General features: G+C 35.2%; 1 protein-coding gene across 6 annotated transcripts in view; it reads right to left on the bottom strand.

The window, feature by feature from the left end:
* Positions 1-17,049, bottom strand: part of MRPL1 (mitochondrial ribosomal protein L1) — a 95,755-nt gene that overhangs the window by 55,124 nt on the left and 23,582 nt on the right. For 4 of the 6 annotated variants that reach the window (XR_007407736.1, XR_007407737.1, XM_025427046.3 and 1 more), the window contains 4 exons: positions 10,449-10,707; positions 7,405-7,488; positions 6,201-6,272; positions 1,990-2,101 (listed from right to left, as the gene is read on the bottom strand). Coding sequence is in view for 4 of the 6 variants with exons in the window: in XM_025427046.3 (XP_025282831.1) it covers positions 1,990-2,101; positions 6,201-6,272; positions 7,405-7,488; positions 10,449-10,707 (527 nt within the window). In the remaining 2 variants the exon portion in view is untranslated. The remainder of the gene's footprint in view (positions 1-1,989; positions 2,102-6,200; positions 6,273-7,404; positions 7,489-10,448; positions 10,708-17,049) is intronic. The other 2 variants (XM_049104912.1, XM_049104913.1) reach the window with 2 other exon arrangements.

The following is a 17,049-nucleotide window of genomic DNA, read 5'->3' as shown; positions in this document are numbered from 1 at the left end:
TGCTAATAAAAAGCACCAAACTTCAATCTGATTTCTATTAAGGATGTGTTATTCAATGCAAGTTACCAAAATTAAATAAAACTCTACAACAATAAAAGAATCAGAGAGGACATTTGAATTAGCTTAAATACAGAACGTAATCTACAATTCAGATAAGTATTAGTGGCTATCGTATATCATGAATTAGTTCAATTTGAATTAGAATTTGAAAATGAATCTACTAAAACAATTTTAAAACACTTGTTCTGTTTATACCATAAAATTTTATCTCAAATCCAGCACACCTAAAAAAAATGTCAGCAAATAAACTTATTCTTCCTCCCAAATATTCCGTTTCCATTAGTATCAATTTATTAGGAGATCCCTAGGCTTCAAAATCTCAGCATTATAGGACTCCTCCCTTCCTCCTCCTCAACTTGTCCATTCCTATTAGCCCTAAGACCTAGTATCTTTGACATTTATCTCCTTACTCATCTCATTATGAAGACTTTAGTTTTAACATTACCTTTATTAGTCTCTGACAACTGCACCGAACCTGAGCTCCCAACTTCTAGTTTTGATGCATGCCAATATATCTTACACAAACTCTTTCTAGATTAAAACTGTAAGGAACTCCCCACTTTAAAAACTTCTAAGAAATTCCTGCTAAATACAGAATAAAAGCCCAAGCTTATTAGGATCTTACTTAAGATCCTTCCCAATATGGGATCAATCTTCCAATACAATTCCCATTATTCTCTTTCATTTCAATGTAGGGGTACCATTTGCTACAAGCCAAAGAAAATTAACTGACATTTTTTGTACATGGCCTATAATATCTGACTTATTTCATTGTAAATCATTAATAGATTTCTTCTATTTAAAATGGGATGCCTGAGTGGCTCAGTGGTTGAGCATCTGCCTTTGGCTCAGGGTGTGATCCTCGTCCAGGGATCAAGTTCCATAATGGGCTCCTTGCAGGAAGCCTGCTTCTTCCTCTGCCTATGTCTCTGCCTCTGTCTCTCTGTCTCTCTCATGAATAAATAAATAAATACAATCTTTAAAATTAATAATAATAATATTATTAATAATAATAATCTACTCATCCAATTTTTCAAGGTACAGGTTTTTTGTTTGTTTGTTTATTTAAGTAGGCTCCACACCAAATGTAGGGCTTTAATTCACAACTCTGGGATCAAGAGTCACATGCTCTACTGATTGAGCCAGCTAGCTGCCCTTTAAAGTTAAAGTTTATTTTCTTTTTTTTAAGATTTTATTTTTAAATAATCTCTACACCCAAAGTGGGGCTCAAACTCACAACCCTGAGACCAAGAGTTGCACACTCTACAGAATGAGCCAGCCAGGTGCCCTCAAATTATAGTTTACATGTTATCTCCTTCAGCATGCCTTCTCTGATTTCCCCACCAATGTATAAATTCCTCCTCTACTGAACACATTTGGCATACTGTGAATTTATCATATAATACCTCACACTATGGCTATTTATGTAACAACATTACCTCTTACTAGATTTCATAAGAGGGAAATGACTAGAAGGGGAAAGTTCCTTAAGGGAAATATCTACAGAGCCATGCACACAATAAGCATTATATATATATATGTATATGTTATATATATGTATGTTATATATATAGAACATACATGAATGCTGACATATACAAGCATACATATTATATTGATAAAGAGGTATAAAATAGTATGAAAATAACATATCTAGTGGGTTAAATATATGGCATTAATTTCAAACTTGAATGTGGCCTAAATTTAAAGAACTGGTATTATAAAGTAACTAGGTTTTCAAATTATTATTACCAGTATTAATGCCAAAGGGGAAAAAAAATCAAATCCACATGTTCTTACACAACATGAAATTCAAATACTAGAACATATTATTTACTCTACATATAAGCAGTTTCGTTTTATAAATAAATATATATATTAGAAAGCTTTTGACAGCATATTAAATTAATAAAAAGAATTCTCCCTTACTTCGAGTTAGTTTTGGAAATCTTTTTTTCAGCTTCTTCTTTAATGGATTAAGCTCAGGCATTATTTCTGGAACAGCTACATAAAAGTCTGATTGAATTTCATCATCCAAAATCTGAAAATCAGGGGAAAAAAGATAAATTATATGAAAAGCTTTATCCTTCTGAAAATAAAGTATAATGTAGTAATTTCCCTTAGAACTTAGAAAACAGACATTAAGCACAATTCTTTTCTTCAAACACAAAGACCTTACAAACACATTTACCAATTATGAAAACCATTAGAACCAAAATATTTTCTAATGTTCTTTTATTTTTTTTTATTTTTTAAGATTTTATTTATTCATTCATGAGACAGAGAGAGAGAGAGAGAGAGAGAGAGAGAGAGAGAAAGAGGCACAGAGACACAGGCAGGGGGAGAAGCCGTCTCCACACAGGGAGCCTGATGTGGGACTGGATCCCAGGTCTCCAGGATTACGCCCTGGGCTGAAGGTGGCGCTAAACCGCTGAGCCACCGGGGCAGCCCTGATGTTCTTTTAAAAACTGCCACATCCCTAAAAAAAAAATTCATCTGATTTAATTCTTACATGGGGTTATACTAGGCAAAAGTATAATAAACTAGAAGATAGCACTGATGTGTACATGCTTCATATACTCCTAACAAAGGTGAATTCCTATGTTCATTAAAACTGGCCATAGAAACAATGCCAAAAATTGTGCAATATATCACATGTAAAATTAATAACACTCAAATTGCTAGCAACCACACTGCTTTCCTAAATTTAGAGCATCAAGAGAACTAATCTATAATTATTTTCACAAAGAACTGAAACTAAACTTCTATTGCCTCCAATAACTAAAAATAAAAGAGGAGTGAGATGGTCAAAGATAAATTAATTTATAATATATTTATCCATACTCTTAATTCCATTTTAATAGCAAAAATAATAATAATAATATACAAATTTTTAAAAACAGTTTTAATGTAGGCAAGCATCTAAAATAATTATTAGACTACAATATACTCCATTTAAACATACAGTTGATTACAAAGTGATTACAAAAACATTTAGTTTCATTATAGAAAAGCAACTTTTTAGAATAATATTGCCTGGACAACAAATATTTTACCAATGATTCTTTTTGCATATACTATTACCATAGTATGTCACTCAAAAAACGCAGTTTGGGGCTACACAATAAACCCTAAAATCTTGTACCATGGCAAAATTAAACAGTGATTCTGGAATTTTACCTTTCTGTTACTATTCTTATTTTTACAAATTCTTTACTCCCTAAATAACTTACTCTGGTCCCCTTAACAATAACTTGCATTAAACAAGCACTTAACACATGTGCCAAGCATTCTGCTAAACATGTCAAATGATTTAGTTCATCCAGTCTTTACAATAATTCTAGGAGGCAGTACTGATGTTGGCCACACATTCCAGATAGGAAACTGAGGTCTCAAGGCATATTAGTCAGACTGTGCACTTACAAAAAGCAGACCCAGATCTCGAACACATGTAATGTAGTTCCAGAACCCAGAGCTCTCATTCATATAAATATGAAAACAGAGGCAATTTTTAAATGTCAAAGAAATGCATGTGAAATTTCTACTCTAAGATTACTTTCCAATATGGATTTTATGACATGTTCCTTTAAATTTATGTGTGAAAGTTATGTTACAGTTAACCTTAAAATCACATCTTGGAATAATACAAAACTATACAAACAAAAACCATGCTTTAGGGAGGAGTAAAAATTAAATTATTTAAAAATCTCTCACAACCAAGTATATTTGTGATATCTCAAAATGAAACAAAATGAATTTATTAAATAAAGGCCTTACCTAAATGACTATTAGTTTAGTAAATTCACCGTACCTTACCTTTTTTTTTTTTTTTTTAACCTACGATAGTCACACAGAAAGAGTGAGAGAGGCAGAGACACAGGCAGAGGGAGAAGCAGGCTCCATGCAGGGAGCCCGATGTGGGATTTGATCCCGGGTCTCCAGGATCGCGCCCTGGGCCAAAGGCAGGCGCCAAACCACTGCGCCACCCAGGGATCCCCGTACCTTACCTTTTATAAGTGCTAAGTAAAATAGTATTTAATCTAAATAAAAAATACAGAATGTGTTAAAAAAATTACACTCATGATACTATTTATAAAACTGGATTGAATTTATTTCATAACCTGAATACCTTTGAAAATTAACATGAATGAGGGATGCCTGGGTGGTTCAGTTGGTTGGGTGGCGTACTCTTGATTTTGGGTCAGGTCATGAGCTCAGTATATAGTCTGCTTAAGGAGTCTTTCCCTCTCCCTGTGCCCCTCCCCCCATTTATATGCTTGCTTGTTTTCTCTCTTTCTCTCTCTTCAATAAATAAATAAATCTTTAAAAAAAATAACATGGATGAGCTTTGAAAGATTCCATGTGAAAAAAAATAATAATAAAATAAATAAAAATTAAAAAATTAAAAAGAAAGATTCCATGTGAAAACCTGCAAGAATATGCTAGTGATGCCTTATACAGATGGCATTTTTCCTCTAGTAATAGATCATCAATGGTATCCCTAAGGGAAATTTTGTACCTGTAATATTGACCAAATAATTTCAAAATGTACTTGCTTTCCTTATTTGGGTTACTTTTTCAAATATGTTTTATTTAATAAACAATGTTACAGACATTTATTTCTTGAGAAGTAATTTCTTGCTTAACATTTAACTTCATTTAAACTCCATTGTTGTTTTGACAGTTCTACCAGACACTCTTATGCTTTCTGGAAAAAAAAAAAAAAAAAAAAAAAAAACAGATGGAAGGCGGTACACTAATTTAATAAGAATAGTTAGTTCTCTGGCTCCAGACATTACGCTCTACTCTCCAATTCCAAAGAATATGTGGTATTGTTTAGTTTTTAAAAATTAAAAGAATTTTAATAATTTGATTAAAGTTTATCATACATCAGAAAGAACTGGTACCACCCTCTGACTTTGAGCCAGACTCTGCATGAAAGCATAATCTCTTTGTATTTTCCATTAGCGCTACTCCCAAAAATCATTCTGGAGACTCTCCTTAAAAATACAGAATCCTCCCCACATTTAGAGTACTATTGGGGGTGGAAAAAAAAAAAAAAAACAACCTACAAACACTCTTCTACATCCCAAAGGAAGGGCCCAGTTCAAACTTTCCCCAAATCCAAATCTGAATATGGAACAAAAGAAATTTTCAGGGACACCTAGGTGGCTCACCAGTGAGCATCTGCCTTTGGCTCAGGGCCTGTTCCTGGAGTCTGGGGATCAAGTCCCACATCAGGCTCCTTGTGGGGAGCCTGCTTCTCCCTCTGCCTATATGTCTCGGCCTCTCTATCTCTCTCATGAATAAATAAATAAAATCTTAAAAAAAAAAAGAAATTTTCATATACTTTCTCTTGCGCCAAATACAAAAAGTATTCCTATAACCTAAACAATTAAATTTAAAAGAGAAAGATTTTAGAGAATGTTAAAGAAAATCTCTTGTATTTTCAAAAATAACTCCCAAAATTCAACAGACAGGCTTCTTCTTCCCACCTCTTAAAAAAAAATATATATTGTTCTGATTGCAATTCAGCTCCACAAATTCTTTGTTACTTTCTCAATACAAGCAGCATAACCACTTGTTGCCTCATGGGGAATCTATGCAACTCTGAAGTGGCTGCAGAGTAAAAGTTAAGATAATTAGAAGTATCATATTACAAAAAAAAAAAAGTATCATATTACTACAGAGGTCAGATACTATCCTTTGTGATCTGTAAAGTTAATCACACTTTTCACCTCAAGAAGGCAAAAACAAATATTTGAGCTTCAAAAAATGAATAATGATGTTCATGAGTGCTACCTTTTAAATGTCACTTTAAATCTCCCACTCAAAACCACAAAGAGTCATATTGCCCTTTCCAGTCTACTCACAAAACTCTCACAAACATACAGCAAGAAAAGAGGGGGAAAAAATCACACTATAAATCAAGCATAATTAGTATCAGACTGGATAGTTTTTTCTTAGCTTGATTTTGAGACTTAGAATGGGAAAATTCTTCCCTGTTCTACAAAGCTTTACTAACCATTTACATTACATCAAAAGATGTAAGCATAGTGGTTAGGTTCCACATGTAACAAATCAATGGATGGCAAAGATAACAATTTCTATAACTAATGAACATGAATACAACACTGTACCTTCTGAATCAGATTAGTTCCTCCTGCAAACGCAGCTCCATTTTCTTCTGCTATTTTAATCTCTGATGCATTCTATAAATACAATAGTTTGAACATCAATCTTTAAGTAAGTTCAATCTGCTTTCAAGTATTTTGTAAGAAATAATATCACAGGTCAAAGTAAAAATTGTGGTTTTACTTTTAACTGAAAATGCATCAATTCTCAATCAGACACATCAGAGATATTACATCCTGAACAAGTTTACTTTGTAGGTGATTAAGGTGTTTCTTGACTAACACATGAGGAAACACATTAAAACACATTGAACCAGAGTGGTTCAACCTAACTCTTCAATGCCTTCAATATATCATCTTCCAAAAGTAAAAGATTAAAATATGTTTAGTTTTGCTAACTTAAATGGAGACATCCCCAATATAGAAGAGGAAAAATTACTTAAGAAATGACAAAATCAAAACTACATTGTACACCTGAAATATAAGACTGTATGTTAACTAACTAGAATGAAAAACTTAAATTTAGCCAGCTGTCTGAAAATTCAAAAGAAAAACACAGGATTAGTTATTGTCTTTCTGTATATTCCATTTATGCCATTTGATTTTACTGTGAAAATGTATCACTCCTTTAAATCATTCAAGTTTTATAGCATTCCAACAGCTATATTCTCCACTTTTCTAGAAATAAAAAAAATCTCTTCCTTGAAAGTGAGGCAGATATAGAAGAATCAAAATGCTCTAACAATTTATAGATACATTACAAACAAATGTTTATAAGTAACACAAAAAGACAGAAAAAGAGCCGTATGACTCTGTTACAGCTTCGACTTTCCTGGCTTTCCAGACTAGATATTTTTAAAAGTGTGGTTTCTGTCTTCACAGTACTAAGTGAGCTCATTGCTTCAAAATAATTTCATTGTTTTTGAAAAGAGTACTTTGAGTTTGAAGCAGGAACTAGTAGGACAAATTCTCTATTTCTCTTCAGTTTCTTACAAGAAACATAATGTAGTAGATTAAAAATGATGAAATTAATATTCTAGTTTAGCTCTTTCTCAAACTAATGACATAACCTCAAATAAGGCACCTAACTGCTTCAAATGGGGGAAAATAAGGCTATGTGACTAGTCTACTCATTCAGTTAATCTAAGCACTGATCAATGTGATATGTAAAAAAGGTAAATGATATGAAAAGTTGGCAAAGGTTACTCACCTCTGTAAGTACAGCAACTTTATTGATTTCTGAAATGAATGGGTATGGAAAACTAAGAACACTGGCAAATGGCTCCACTTTTTTCTAAATATACAACAATGGAAAAATAATTAAGAAAAATTCATTCATCTTTTCTGTATCTCTTACATCTATAAAAAACAAAGCTAACATGTTTTGTTTTCAACATTTTAGTTCTACCATATGTCCTCTAATTAATTCAGAACTATTTACTGATTACTATTAAAGCATAAGAGACTATTAAGAAATCATAATGAAAATCTCTCTCTCTCCCCACCTCCATACTGCCATAGCACTTGGTTTCTATCTCTACATCATTCTTCACAGTCTCTCCTATATTAAAAGATGTGTTTGCATACCCATATCTTCCCCAGAACCTAGTACAATGCCTTCTACGTGATAGATATCATTAAAAGTTTACGGATGCCTGGGTGCCTCAGCAGTTGAGCATCTGCCTTCTGCTCAGGGCATGATCTCGGGGTCCACAGATCCAGCCCTGCTTTGGGATCCCTGCAGGGAGCCTACTTCTCCCTCTGCCTGTGTCTCTGCCTCTCTCCCTCTGTCTCTCTCATGAATAAATAAAATCTTTAAAAAATAAATAAATAAATAAATAAAATAAAAAAAAATAAAAAAATAAAAAATAAAAAAAATAAATAAATAAATAAATGTTTACTACCTTGAATTAAATTAAAAAGAACATGTAAGTTTTTTGATACTATAAGGAGTATATGAGCACAGCTATGCATAATGGACAACAGAAAATATCCAGCTAATCTGCTTAGTAGGTCACTATTAACCCTAAATCAAAGGTAGAAATGCCAAGCATGAAAGGCTCTTCTGACTGGGTCTATTCTGAAACTATACAGACTGCCTACCACTTTGAAAGACATTTGGGAAGTCAGTTGGAAAATCCAAGATATGTAATGGCGTGCATTGAGACACCCACCCAAACATGGGTGGAGATTCTACAGGGCCTCAGAACTTTTTTGTTCAGTTACCTAAGCCAAGGATCTGTCTAGCCCTGTGGCTCATATCACTTAGAGAGACTTCACATGGAAACAAGTTCTAGGCCCATAGTTTTTGTGCAGTTTTAAGATCTAGAAAAAAGGGAAAAAGGGTTGTTCCCTAATTAAAACTGATTGAAAGGTTATATATTTTTAAAAAACTTTATTTTGAGTAAAGATAAGCTCCTGAGGACTTCTTTTCAGACAAGAAGGCACACTCTTAAGCACACTTGTTATCAGACATGCAACTCAATTTTATTGACTGACATTCCTTTGCCATTAACATGTCACAACTGGTTTCAGGGAATTTTTCAATGGCCAGTAACCACGATAAAATCATAATAAAATTCCCTGGGGGAATATTAGCTTGTTGTAAAAGGGCTCTATCAAAAACAAAAAAAATGTCTTAGAAAGAAACCAGTACCCTTTCAATGTTAATGAAAGTGTGTGGTACAACAAGTCTTCATTATGAACCACAGCTGACCGCTAAAGAACTCAGGGTTTGGAGCACTATCCCCAGCCCAGTGGAAAATCTGCGTATGACTTTTGACTTCCCCAAAACTTAACTACTGATAACATAAATAGTCAACTAACACATATTTGGTACACTGTATATATTAGATACTATATTATCATATCAAAGAAAGCTAAAGAAAAGAAAATGTTAAGAAAATAAGAAAAATATATTTACAGTATTGTACTGTATTTATCAAAAAAACTGCATGTAAGTGAATCCTCAAATTCAGCCTATGTTGTTCAATGGTAAACAGTACATTAACGGCTGACTGAGAGGGTGATCATCTTGGATACCACAACATTTTTAAAATAAAAGAACTAACAGTAACACTGTGGTATAAAATAAAATTACAGCGTGGCTGGTATAAACTGTCTCTAATAAATAAGAACTAAGAAAAACGTTCTTGATTCAAGACCTTGATTCAAATCCTAACTCCACCTCCTATTCTGTGACCTTGAACAACTTACTTCAGTTTCTATGTCTCAGCTTCCTCTTTTGAGGTTATTATGGAATTAAATGAGAAAACGCATGCAAAGCACTTAACATTGTGGCTGGTACACAGAAAATTTTCCAGTAAATGTTGACTGTGATTATTAAACACTTACCAAATACTTTACATGCATTATCGCAATTAATCCTCTTAAAAACTGTATAAAAGAAGCATTTTATTTCCCCTTAAAGAAGGTAGAAAAATAGATCTGAAGAGGTTAAACCAGAAACCCAAAGAGCAAGTAAGTGGTGACACCAGGATTCTGGCCTGTACTGTAATCTGACTCCAGAGCCCATGCTCTTAAGGACTACACTGTACTGCCTCCTCCTACGTGTTCAACTGTTGTTGAGGTTGTTAAATTGTATTAAAAAATTTGTATCTTCTAGTTTGACCCAAAAAAAAAGACATCCTCAGAATAAAAATTAAAATACTGTTTCCAAGAAAATTAAATTTCTTAAATGCAACACTTCCAAATTTAGTGGTATAATGGACCTCAACTCTAATTTAGTATTTTTACTACTTTTAGAGTTTTATAAGCAAAAGTCTTCCAAAACTGCATATAAACAGATAAAGCAGAAAAGTTTAGGATGAAGCAAGAGTGAGGAGCTTGGTACATGCACATACAAACTCAGTCTCAACACAGGACTCGAAGGAACATACCTGCAGGCAACTGAGCTAATCCCAAATCCTCATTTACAGAAAAGGAGTATGACACTCAGGCAGCGTAAGTCACTTTTCAAAGTTATAGTAATACCTCAATTAATTTTAATACTACTTTTGCTGAAATTTATATCAGTGATTTTCAGGTGAATAGGAGACATGTTCATTAACTCTGCAGAGTATGTTCAACATATTTTATATTTGGAAAATAAAAACAAACATTTTTCATTCTATAGTATACAAAGAGCATAAGATTTCCCAAAAATTGTTATAGGAAACAAAGAATTAAAAAAATTAAGAAACAGCAATTCACACAGCTACTATTCACAAATTTATTTTAATTGAATTTACATACCTTCTTCCCCAGTGACATATCCAGTGTCAAATCAAGATAAACACCTTGCTTTGGATTAGTAAAGTCTAGAGTTTGAAATTTCTTAAGTAATTGAATAGCTTTCTCCACCTCATATATCTGCCTTGGATATAGGTGCTTTAAGTAGACATCATCCTCAGGTTCACCTTCCATAAAGGAATATGACTTTATTTTTTCTATCTCATCTTTTTTCTCATCTGATGCTTTGTCTTTCATACTTTTTTTTGTTTTCTTTGCAGGCCTTAAAAAAAAAAATTCAAGATCAGTTATCTCAATACATATTCTAAGAAACTTTTTTTTAAAAAGCCAATGTACATAATTCAGAAAAAAATAATAAAAATAAAGTTTATTTTTTTTTGTTTAATTCAAAAGCATAAACTGCTTTATAGTTTTTCTAGTTCAACAAGTATTAGGTGAACTTTTGTACTGTATGCAGTTGATACAAAGTTGGATAAGGCATTGATGCTGTTCTCCAGAAATTTAGAGAAATAGAGGAGACAGACATATAAACAGATAATTTCAATAGAATGGCTAAGTACTTTGACACAGTGTTATCAGAGCTGTAGGGAAGACATTTAATCCACTCTAGGAAACTAGGAAAGTGTTCTATGAGAGATGACCCTAACATCAATTCTTGAAGAATAAGGAAGAATTGGCCAAAGTATATACCCTAGAAAGACGAAAACATATGACCGCATGAAAAGGTGTACACAAATGTTCATAGCAGCATTACTCATAACAGCCAAAAAGTAAAAATAACCCAAATGTCCAATAACCGAGATCGATACGTAAATGTGGTGGTATATCCATACTTTTAAAATACCCGTATTCAGGCAGCCCTGGTGGTGCAGCGGTTTGGTGCTGCCTGCAGCCTGGGGTGTGATCCTGGAGACCGGGGATCGAGTCCCATATCGGGCTCCCTGCATGGAGCCTGCTTCTCCCTCTCCCTCTGCCTGTGTCTCTGCCTCTCTCTCTCTGTGTCTATGAATAAATAAATAAAATCTTAAAAAATAAAATAAAATAAAATACCCGTATCTTATTAAATATTAATCAGCAGTGAAAAGGAATTGAAGTACTGATACAAGCTATAACAAGTATGAACTGTAAAAACATTATGCCAGTGAAAGAAGCCAGTCACAAAAGACCATATATTTTATGAAACATGAAGGACAGGAAGTCCATAGAGGCTGAAAGTAGACTTAGTGATTGTCTGAGGCTGGGAAAGGAGGTTAGAAAAAATGGGGCATCACTGTCAATAGGCATGAGGTTTTAGGGGAAGTTAACAAAAATGTTCTAAAATTGACACTGGTGATGGTGTCAAAAGTGTGAATATACTAAAAACCACTGAATCGTACACTTTAAATGGGTGAATTGTAGGCTTTGTAAATTACATCTCAATAAAGCTATTACTTTAAAAAGTAGGGTCAGCCAGGCAAAGAAACAACATAATAAAAGTATTGAGTCATGAAACAGAATACAAGTATTCAAGGAGACCAATTATAAATTCTAACTGATGGGCAGCCCTGGTGGCTCACCGGTTTAGCACCACCTTTGGCCCAGGGCCTGATCCTGGAAACCCAGGATCAAGTCCCACGTCAGGCTCCCTGCATGGAGCCTGCTTCTCCCTCTACCTGTGTCTCTGCCCCTCTCTCTCTCTCGTGAATAAATAAATAAAATCTTAAATAAATCAATAAATTCTAACTGATGAGAGCAAAGGTGAGCAAAACTTTTCTGGAAGGGACCAGACAGCAAAATATTTTATGGTCTCTTATCTCAGTATTTCAGTTTTGGCACTGTAATGTGAAAGCAGCCATAGACATTGAGAAATGAATGAATGTAGCCACGTTCCAATAAAACTTTATGAACAAATAGCTTAAATTTCATGTGTCACAAAATACTGTTTTTTCTTTTTTTACCCAATCACTTAAAAATGTAAAGACCATGTCCATGAATCATACAAAAATAGATAGTAAACCAGATTTTTTTGGTCCACTGGACATAGTTTGCTGACTCCTGAACTAAAGGGCAAAACAGAAGGCAAGATACATCAGAAGATGGGGCTGGAGAATCTAGATCACAGAGCGCCTTCGCTAGGGGTAATAAGAAGCCACGGAACAGGAGTGGCATCTGTATTTCCAACAGAGTATCCCAGCTACAATACAAGAGACAGATTTGAAGGAAGCTGAATTAGAGACAATATAAAGACCAATTCCTCCCTTTCTTCTCAAGGAAATATGACAGCCTCCAGAGTAGTATTGGTAATAGACCAGAGAAAATGAGATTATATATTTATAAAGTATACACTGCAGAAATAGAAAGATGGAAAAAGTCTATATAACATCTCCTACATTTCTAGCTTAGGTGACTAGGCATAGAGGAGTATCATTAAGACTAGAAATAAAGAAAGCAAAACAGTTTTCTTATAAGGGAGGTATTTACAAAGATGTTTAGTTTGAGGCAATACAGAGTTTGAGCGTGGGGTTAGTTGCATCACTGACTCTACTTCTTTATTCCCTCTCTTCATTCAAGTCCCTTTGCTGAGTGACTTTGCAGTTCCTCCTATTTAAAGAGGTAGAACAGGGATCCCTGGGTGGCGCAGCGGTTTGGCGCCTGCCTTTGGCCCAGGGCGCGATCCTGGAGATCCGGGATCGAATCCCACATCGGGCTCCCGGTGCATGGAGCCTGCTTCTCCCTCTGCCTGTGTCTCTGCCTCTCTCTCTCTCACTGTGTGCCTATCATGAATAAATAAAAAAAAAAAAAAAAAAAAAAAAAAAAAGAGGTAGAACATATTTCCCAGCACTTTGATTGGTCATCTGACTAGTTTGGCCAATATAATAAAGCAAAAGTGACAGTTTCTCTGCTCTAAGCTTAGGCCAATAAGAAGCTTAAAAGGTTTCCACTTGCATGTTTGTATTTCTGCCATTTCCATAAGAATATGCTTGGGCTACAAGAATAAGAGATACGTAAAACAGAGCTGACCCCACAGAGCCCCAGGCTAGATTGGACAATTTGCAGCTGACCTGCAGACTCAAATGTGCAGCAAGCCCAGCCAAGGTCCTAAGAGATACCCCATCCAAACCTGGCTTAGATCAGCTGACTAACACATGTGTGGGCAATGATAAATAATTCTTGAGTGGTTTGATACATAACAAAAGCTAACAAGGTGTTTATAAAATATCTAGGAAAATATGTTCAACAGGTAACTGCAGGTAAGAGTTTGAACCTAAGACAGAAAAAAAAAAAGAGCTAGAGATAATATATTTTAAAATCTCAACATTAATTCAAATCACACCTATAATCTTTTAACCATAGAGTTTGAAATTATTTAAGTAATATTTCTAAAATATTATGGTAGGCAGAATAATAGCTTTCCAAAAATGTTATATCTCCATGGCAAAAAAGGACTTTGCAGATGTGCTTAGGGCTAAAGACTTTGAGATGGGGAGACTGTCTGGATAATCCAGGGGGCCTATCTAATCACACAAGTCCTTAAAAGCAGAGAAATTTTTTTCCCTTTCCTAACTACATCTGACAGAGATGGGAACAAGAAATTCGAGCGTGAAAGGGAATCTGCCATTCCTGGCTTTGAAGATGGAGGAAGGGGGCCAGAATATTTTTTTAACTTACAAACAGAACACTGTTTTAGTTAAATAAAAAAAGGAGCATATTATAACACAGATCAAACAGGACTCTAAAAAGCACTTTCTTCCAAAATTAAAAAAAAACATAACTGAACAAAACCTGTCAATAATTAATTTTATATACCCACTGTCTGTTTTTCATGACCCTCCAAAAATATCTATCTTTATTCATTACAATCACATCCAGAAGAACTATTGTTGTTCATGCAATTATATAAGGCCCTATCAGGAGAGCTTAAATGCTAGGATTCTTGGGAATAAAAATAAATCATACTAAAAAGGTTTTTGCCAAGCCCAGGGAAAAATATCTGGCAATCTGACTTCAAGTGAATTTAGCTGTGGTTACCTATCTAAATGACATAGATTAAATATAACAAGAGACTATACTCAGGTAATAACTTTCTCCCTGCCTTATCTGATCCTTAACTCCAAAAGCATAAAAGGAAAAATAATTCCATGGTTATACTCAAAACAAAAAAAAAATCAGTGCTATACAATAAAGCTCATTTTAAGACCTTTGAAGATCTGTGACCCCAGAGATCGAGTCCCTTCAAGGCTGAAAAACTCTTTACACTGAGGAACTGCGGGATGGAGGTTGGGGGGCATAGTGATACACAACTTCCATCAAACTAAACTAAACAGAACTAAAGAGAAAATGCCTAGGGCATGTAATTATTAATGAAATGCAAACATCCTGACATCTTATTTCTCAGTGTAATTCTGTAAATAAGTTCACTAATATCTCTGATGCTTTTATTCATAAAACTAAATGCAGAAGTTCTGTTTATACTGACAATGTGAAAGTAAAAAAAAAAAAAAAGAAACCAGTGATACAAATAAATGAAAATTGAAAAATAAAAACTGGAATGAATATTAACAATTAGAGAGTTGGATAAAATCACAACTTTTCTTGAATGCATCACAAAGCTAAGATCACAGGGCAACCAAGTAGCCTTATAGCCAAGGAGAATCAGCCTGCATTCCCTATCCCCATTCCACATGTATACTCAGGACAGACCTGTAGCATAGTAGGAGAGAAAGGTAAGCAGGTAAGAAAAAAAAAACAGCTAAAATGTTAGGGCTACTAGAAACCTCCTGGGATATCCACACACAATAGGAGTTCACACTCAATTTGTAGGCCTTTTCCACTGACCTCCACCAGATGCTCCTGGGAAAGACTGGAGCAGGCCAGGAGACTAGAAAGCTTCCCTAAAAAATACAGCCACAGAGATTGGTCACTGCTACCAGAAAGACATGTAACCCTGAAACCACATAGGTCACAGGTAAACACCCATGTGTATAAGGAAAAGAAAGAAGAAAAAAACACAAAAACGTCTATCCTTAGGGGTAGGTCAGTAAACAGTCCTGAGCACAATATCTTCCAACAGTAGTCGAGTTGGGGAAGGGCCTGGACACTCTGGCAAAGACCTGCAATAGATAGAAACCGTGAGGAAAAGGGACAGAAATATTGAGAAAACCCCAACCTGAAGGTCCAGTCACACAGGGCGCACTCAAAGGCTGATTTGGAAAACAGAGAATCCCTCCTGCACCCATCTCCAGTCTAGCAAACACTAATAAGCAACAGCAATCTACACTAGGGAAGAAGCAAGAGTATGAAGAGAGACTCCCCCACCCCCACTGCCCCACCCTGAGGTACAGGTACACAGGCAAGGCAGAAAACAGAGCATAAAGGAGGAATGCTGAGAAAAATTTTCCAGCAACCCTGCCCCCACCTTTTGCACCATGTAAAGAACAGAAATTTGAAGCTGGTTGTAACCATAGCAACACCAAAACCAAAACCTAGCTCCACTTCTAACTGGGCTGATTCAACACTGTTACAAGAGGCATGTGCATTCCCAGGCATAAATACTAGGTACTTAGGTTTCAACTGTTCTACGCAAGATGTTCTGCAGTCAATAAAAAATTTTGAGATATGTGAAGAAAAAGAACCTATTATCAACAAAGAAACAGAACCAAAGTCAGAGATGACCAAAGTGGCCTTTTATATCAGGATCTGCCACTGACAAACTATGAGTATATGCACATACACGGACGAATGAAATGATGAGAGAAGAATCAAGCACAAGCCTCTCTACCCTGTCTCAAATCCTGATAAAAACAATTTTTGCCAGGGACACCTGGGTGGCTCAGTGGTTGAGTGTCTGCTTTCAGCTCAGGGTGTGATCCTGGAGCTCTGGGATTGAGTCCTACATCAGGCTCCCTGCGGGGGACCCTGCTTCTCCCTCTGCCTATGTCTCTGCCTCTTTCTCTGTGTCTCTAATGAATAAATGTTTAAAAAAATTTTGGCATACAAAAAACATTTTTTTAGTATATTATAAAGTCAGTATACTAAAAAACAAAAAACAAAAAACACAGGGCCATCTGGATGCCACAGTAGGTTGAGCCTCTGACTCTTAGTTTCGGCTCAGGTTGTAATCTCAGGGTCGGGAGATCAAGCCCCACATCGGGCTATGCACTCAGCACGCAGTCTGCTTGGGATTCTCTCTGTCCTGTCCCTCCCCACAGAGTGCATGTGCACTTGCACACACCCTCTCTCTCAAATAAATAAATAATCTTAAAGAATTAAAACCATAGGGCAGCCCCAGGGGCTCAGCGGTTTAGCGCTGCTTCAGCCCAGGGTGTGATCCTGGAGACCCAGGATGGAGTCCCATGTCAGGCTCCCTGCATGGAGCCTGCTTCTCCCTCTGCCTGTGCCTCTGCCTCTCTCTCTGTGTCTCTCGTGAATGAATAAATAAAATCTTAAAAAAAAAAATTAAAAACACAACTAAGATTATAAATACGATGATTCTCATCAAGCTATGGAATAACTCTCATTGTTCTTTTATTTATTTCTTTTAGAAATATTATTTTTTTATTTTTTAAAGATTTTATTTATTTATTCATGAGAGACATAGAGATAGAGATAGAGACAGAGACAGAGA

The sequence above is a fragment of the Canis lupus genome, chromosome 32 (genome assembly GCF_003254725.2).
Source record: "Canis lupus dingo isolate Sandy chromosome 32, ASM325472v2, whole genome shotgun sequence".
Taxonomy (NCBI): Eukaryota; Metazoa; Chordata; class Mammalia; order Carnivora; family Canidae; genus Canis; species Canis lupus.
Note: the sequence above shows the minus strand (reverse complement) of the source record. Positions and strands in the feature narration are given on the sequence as shown.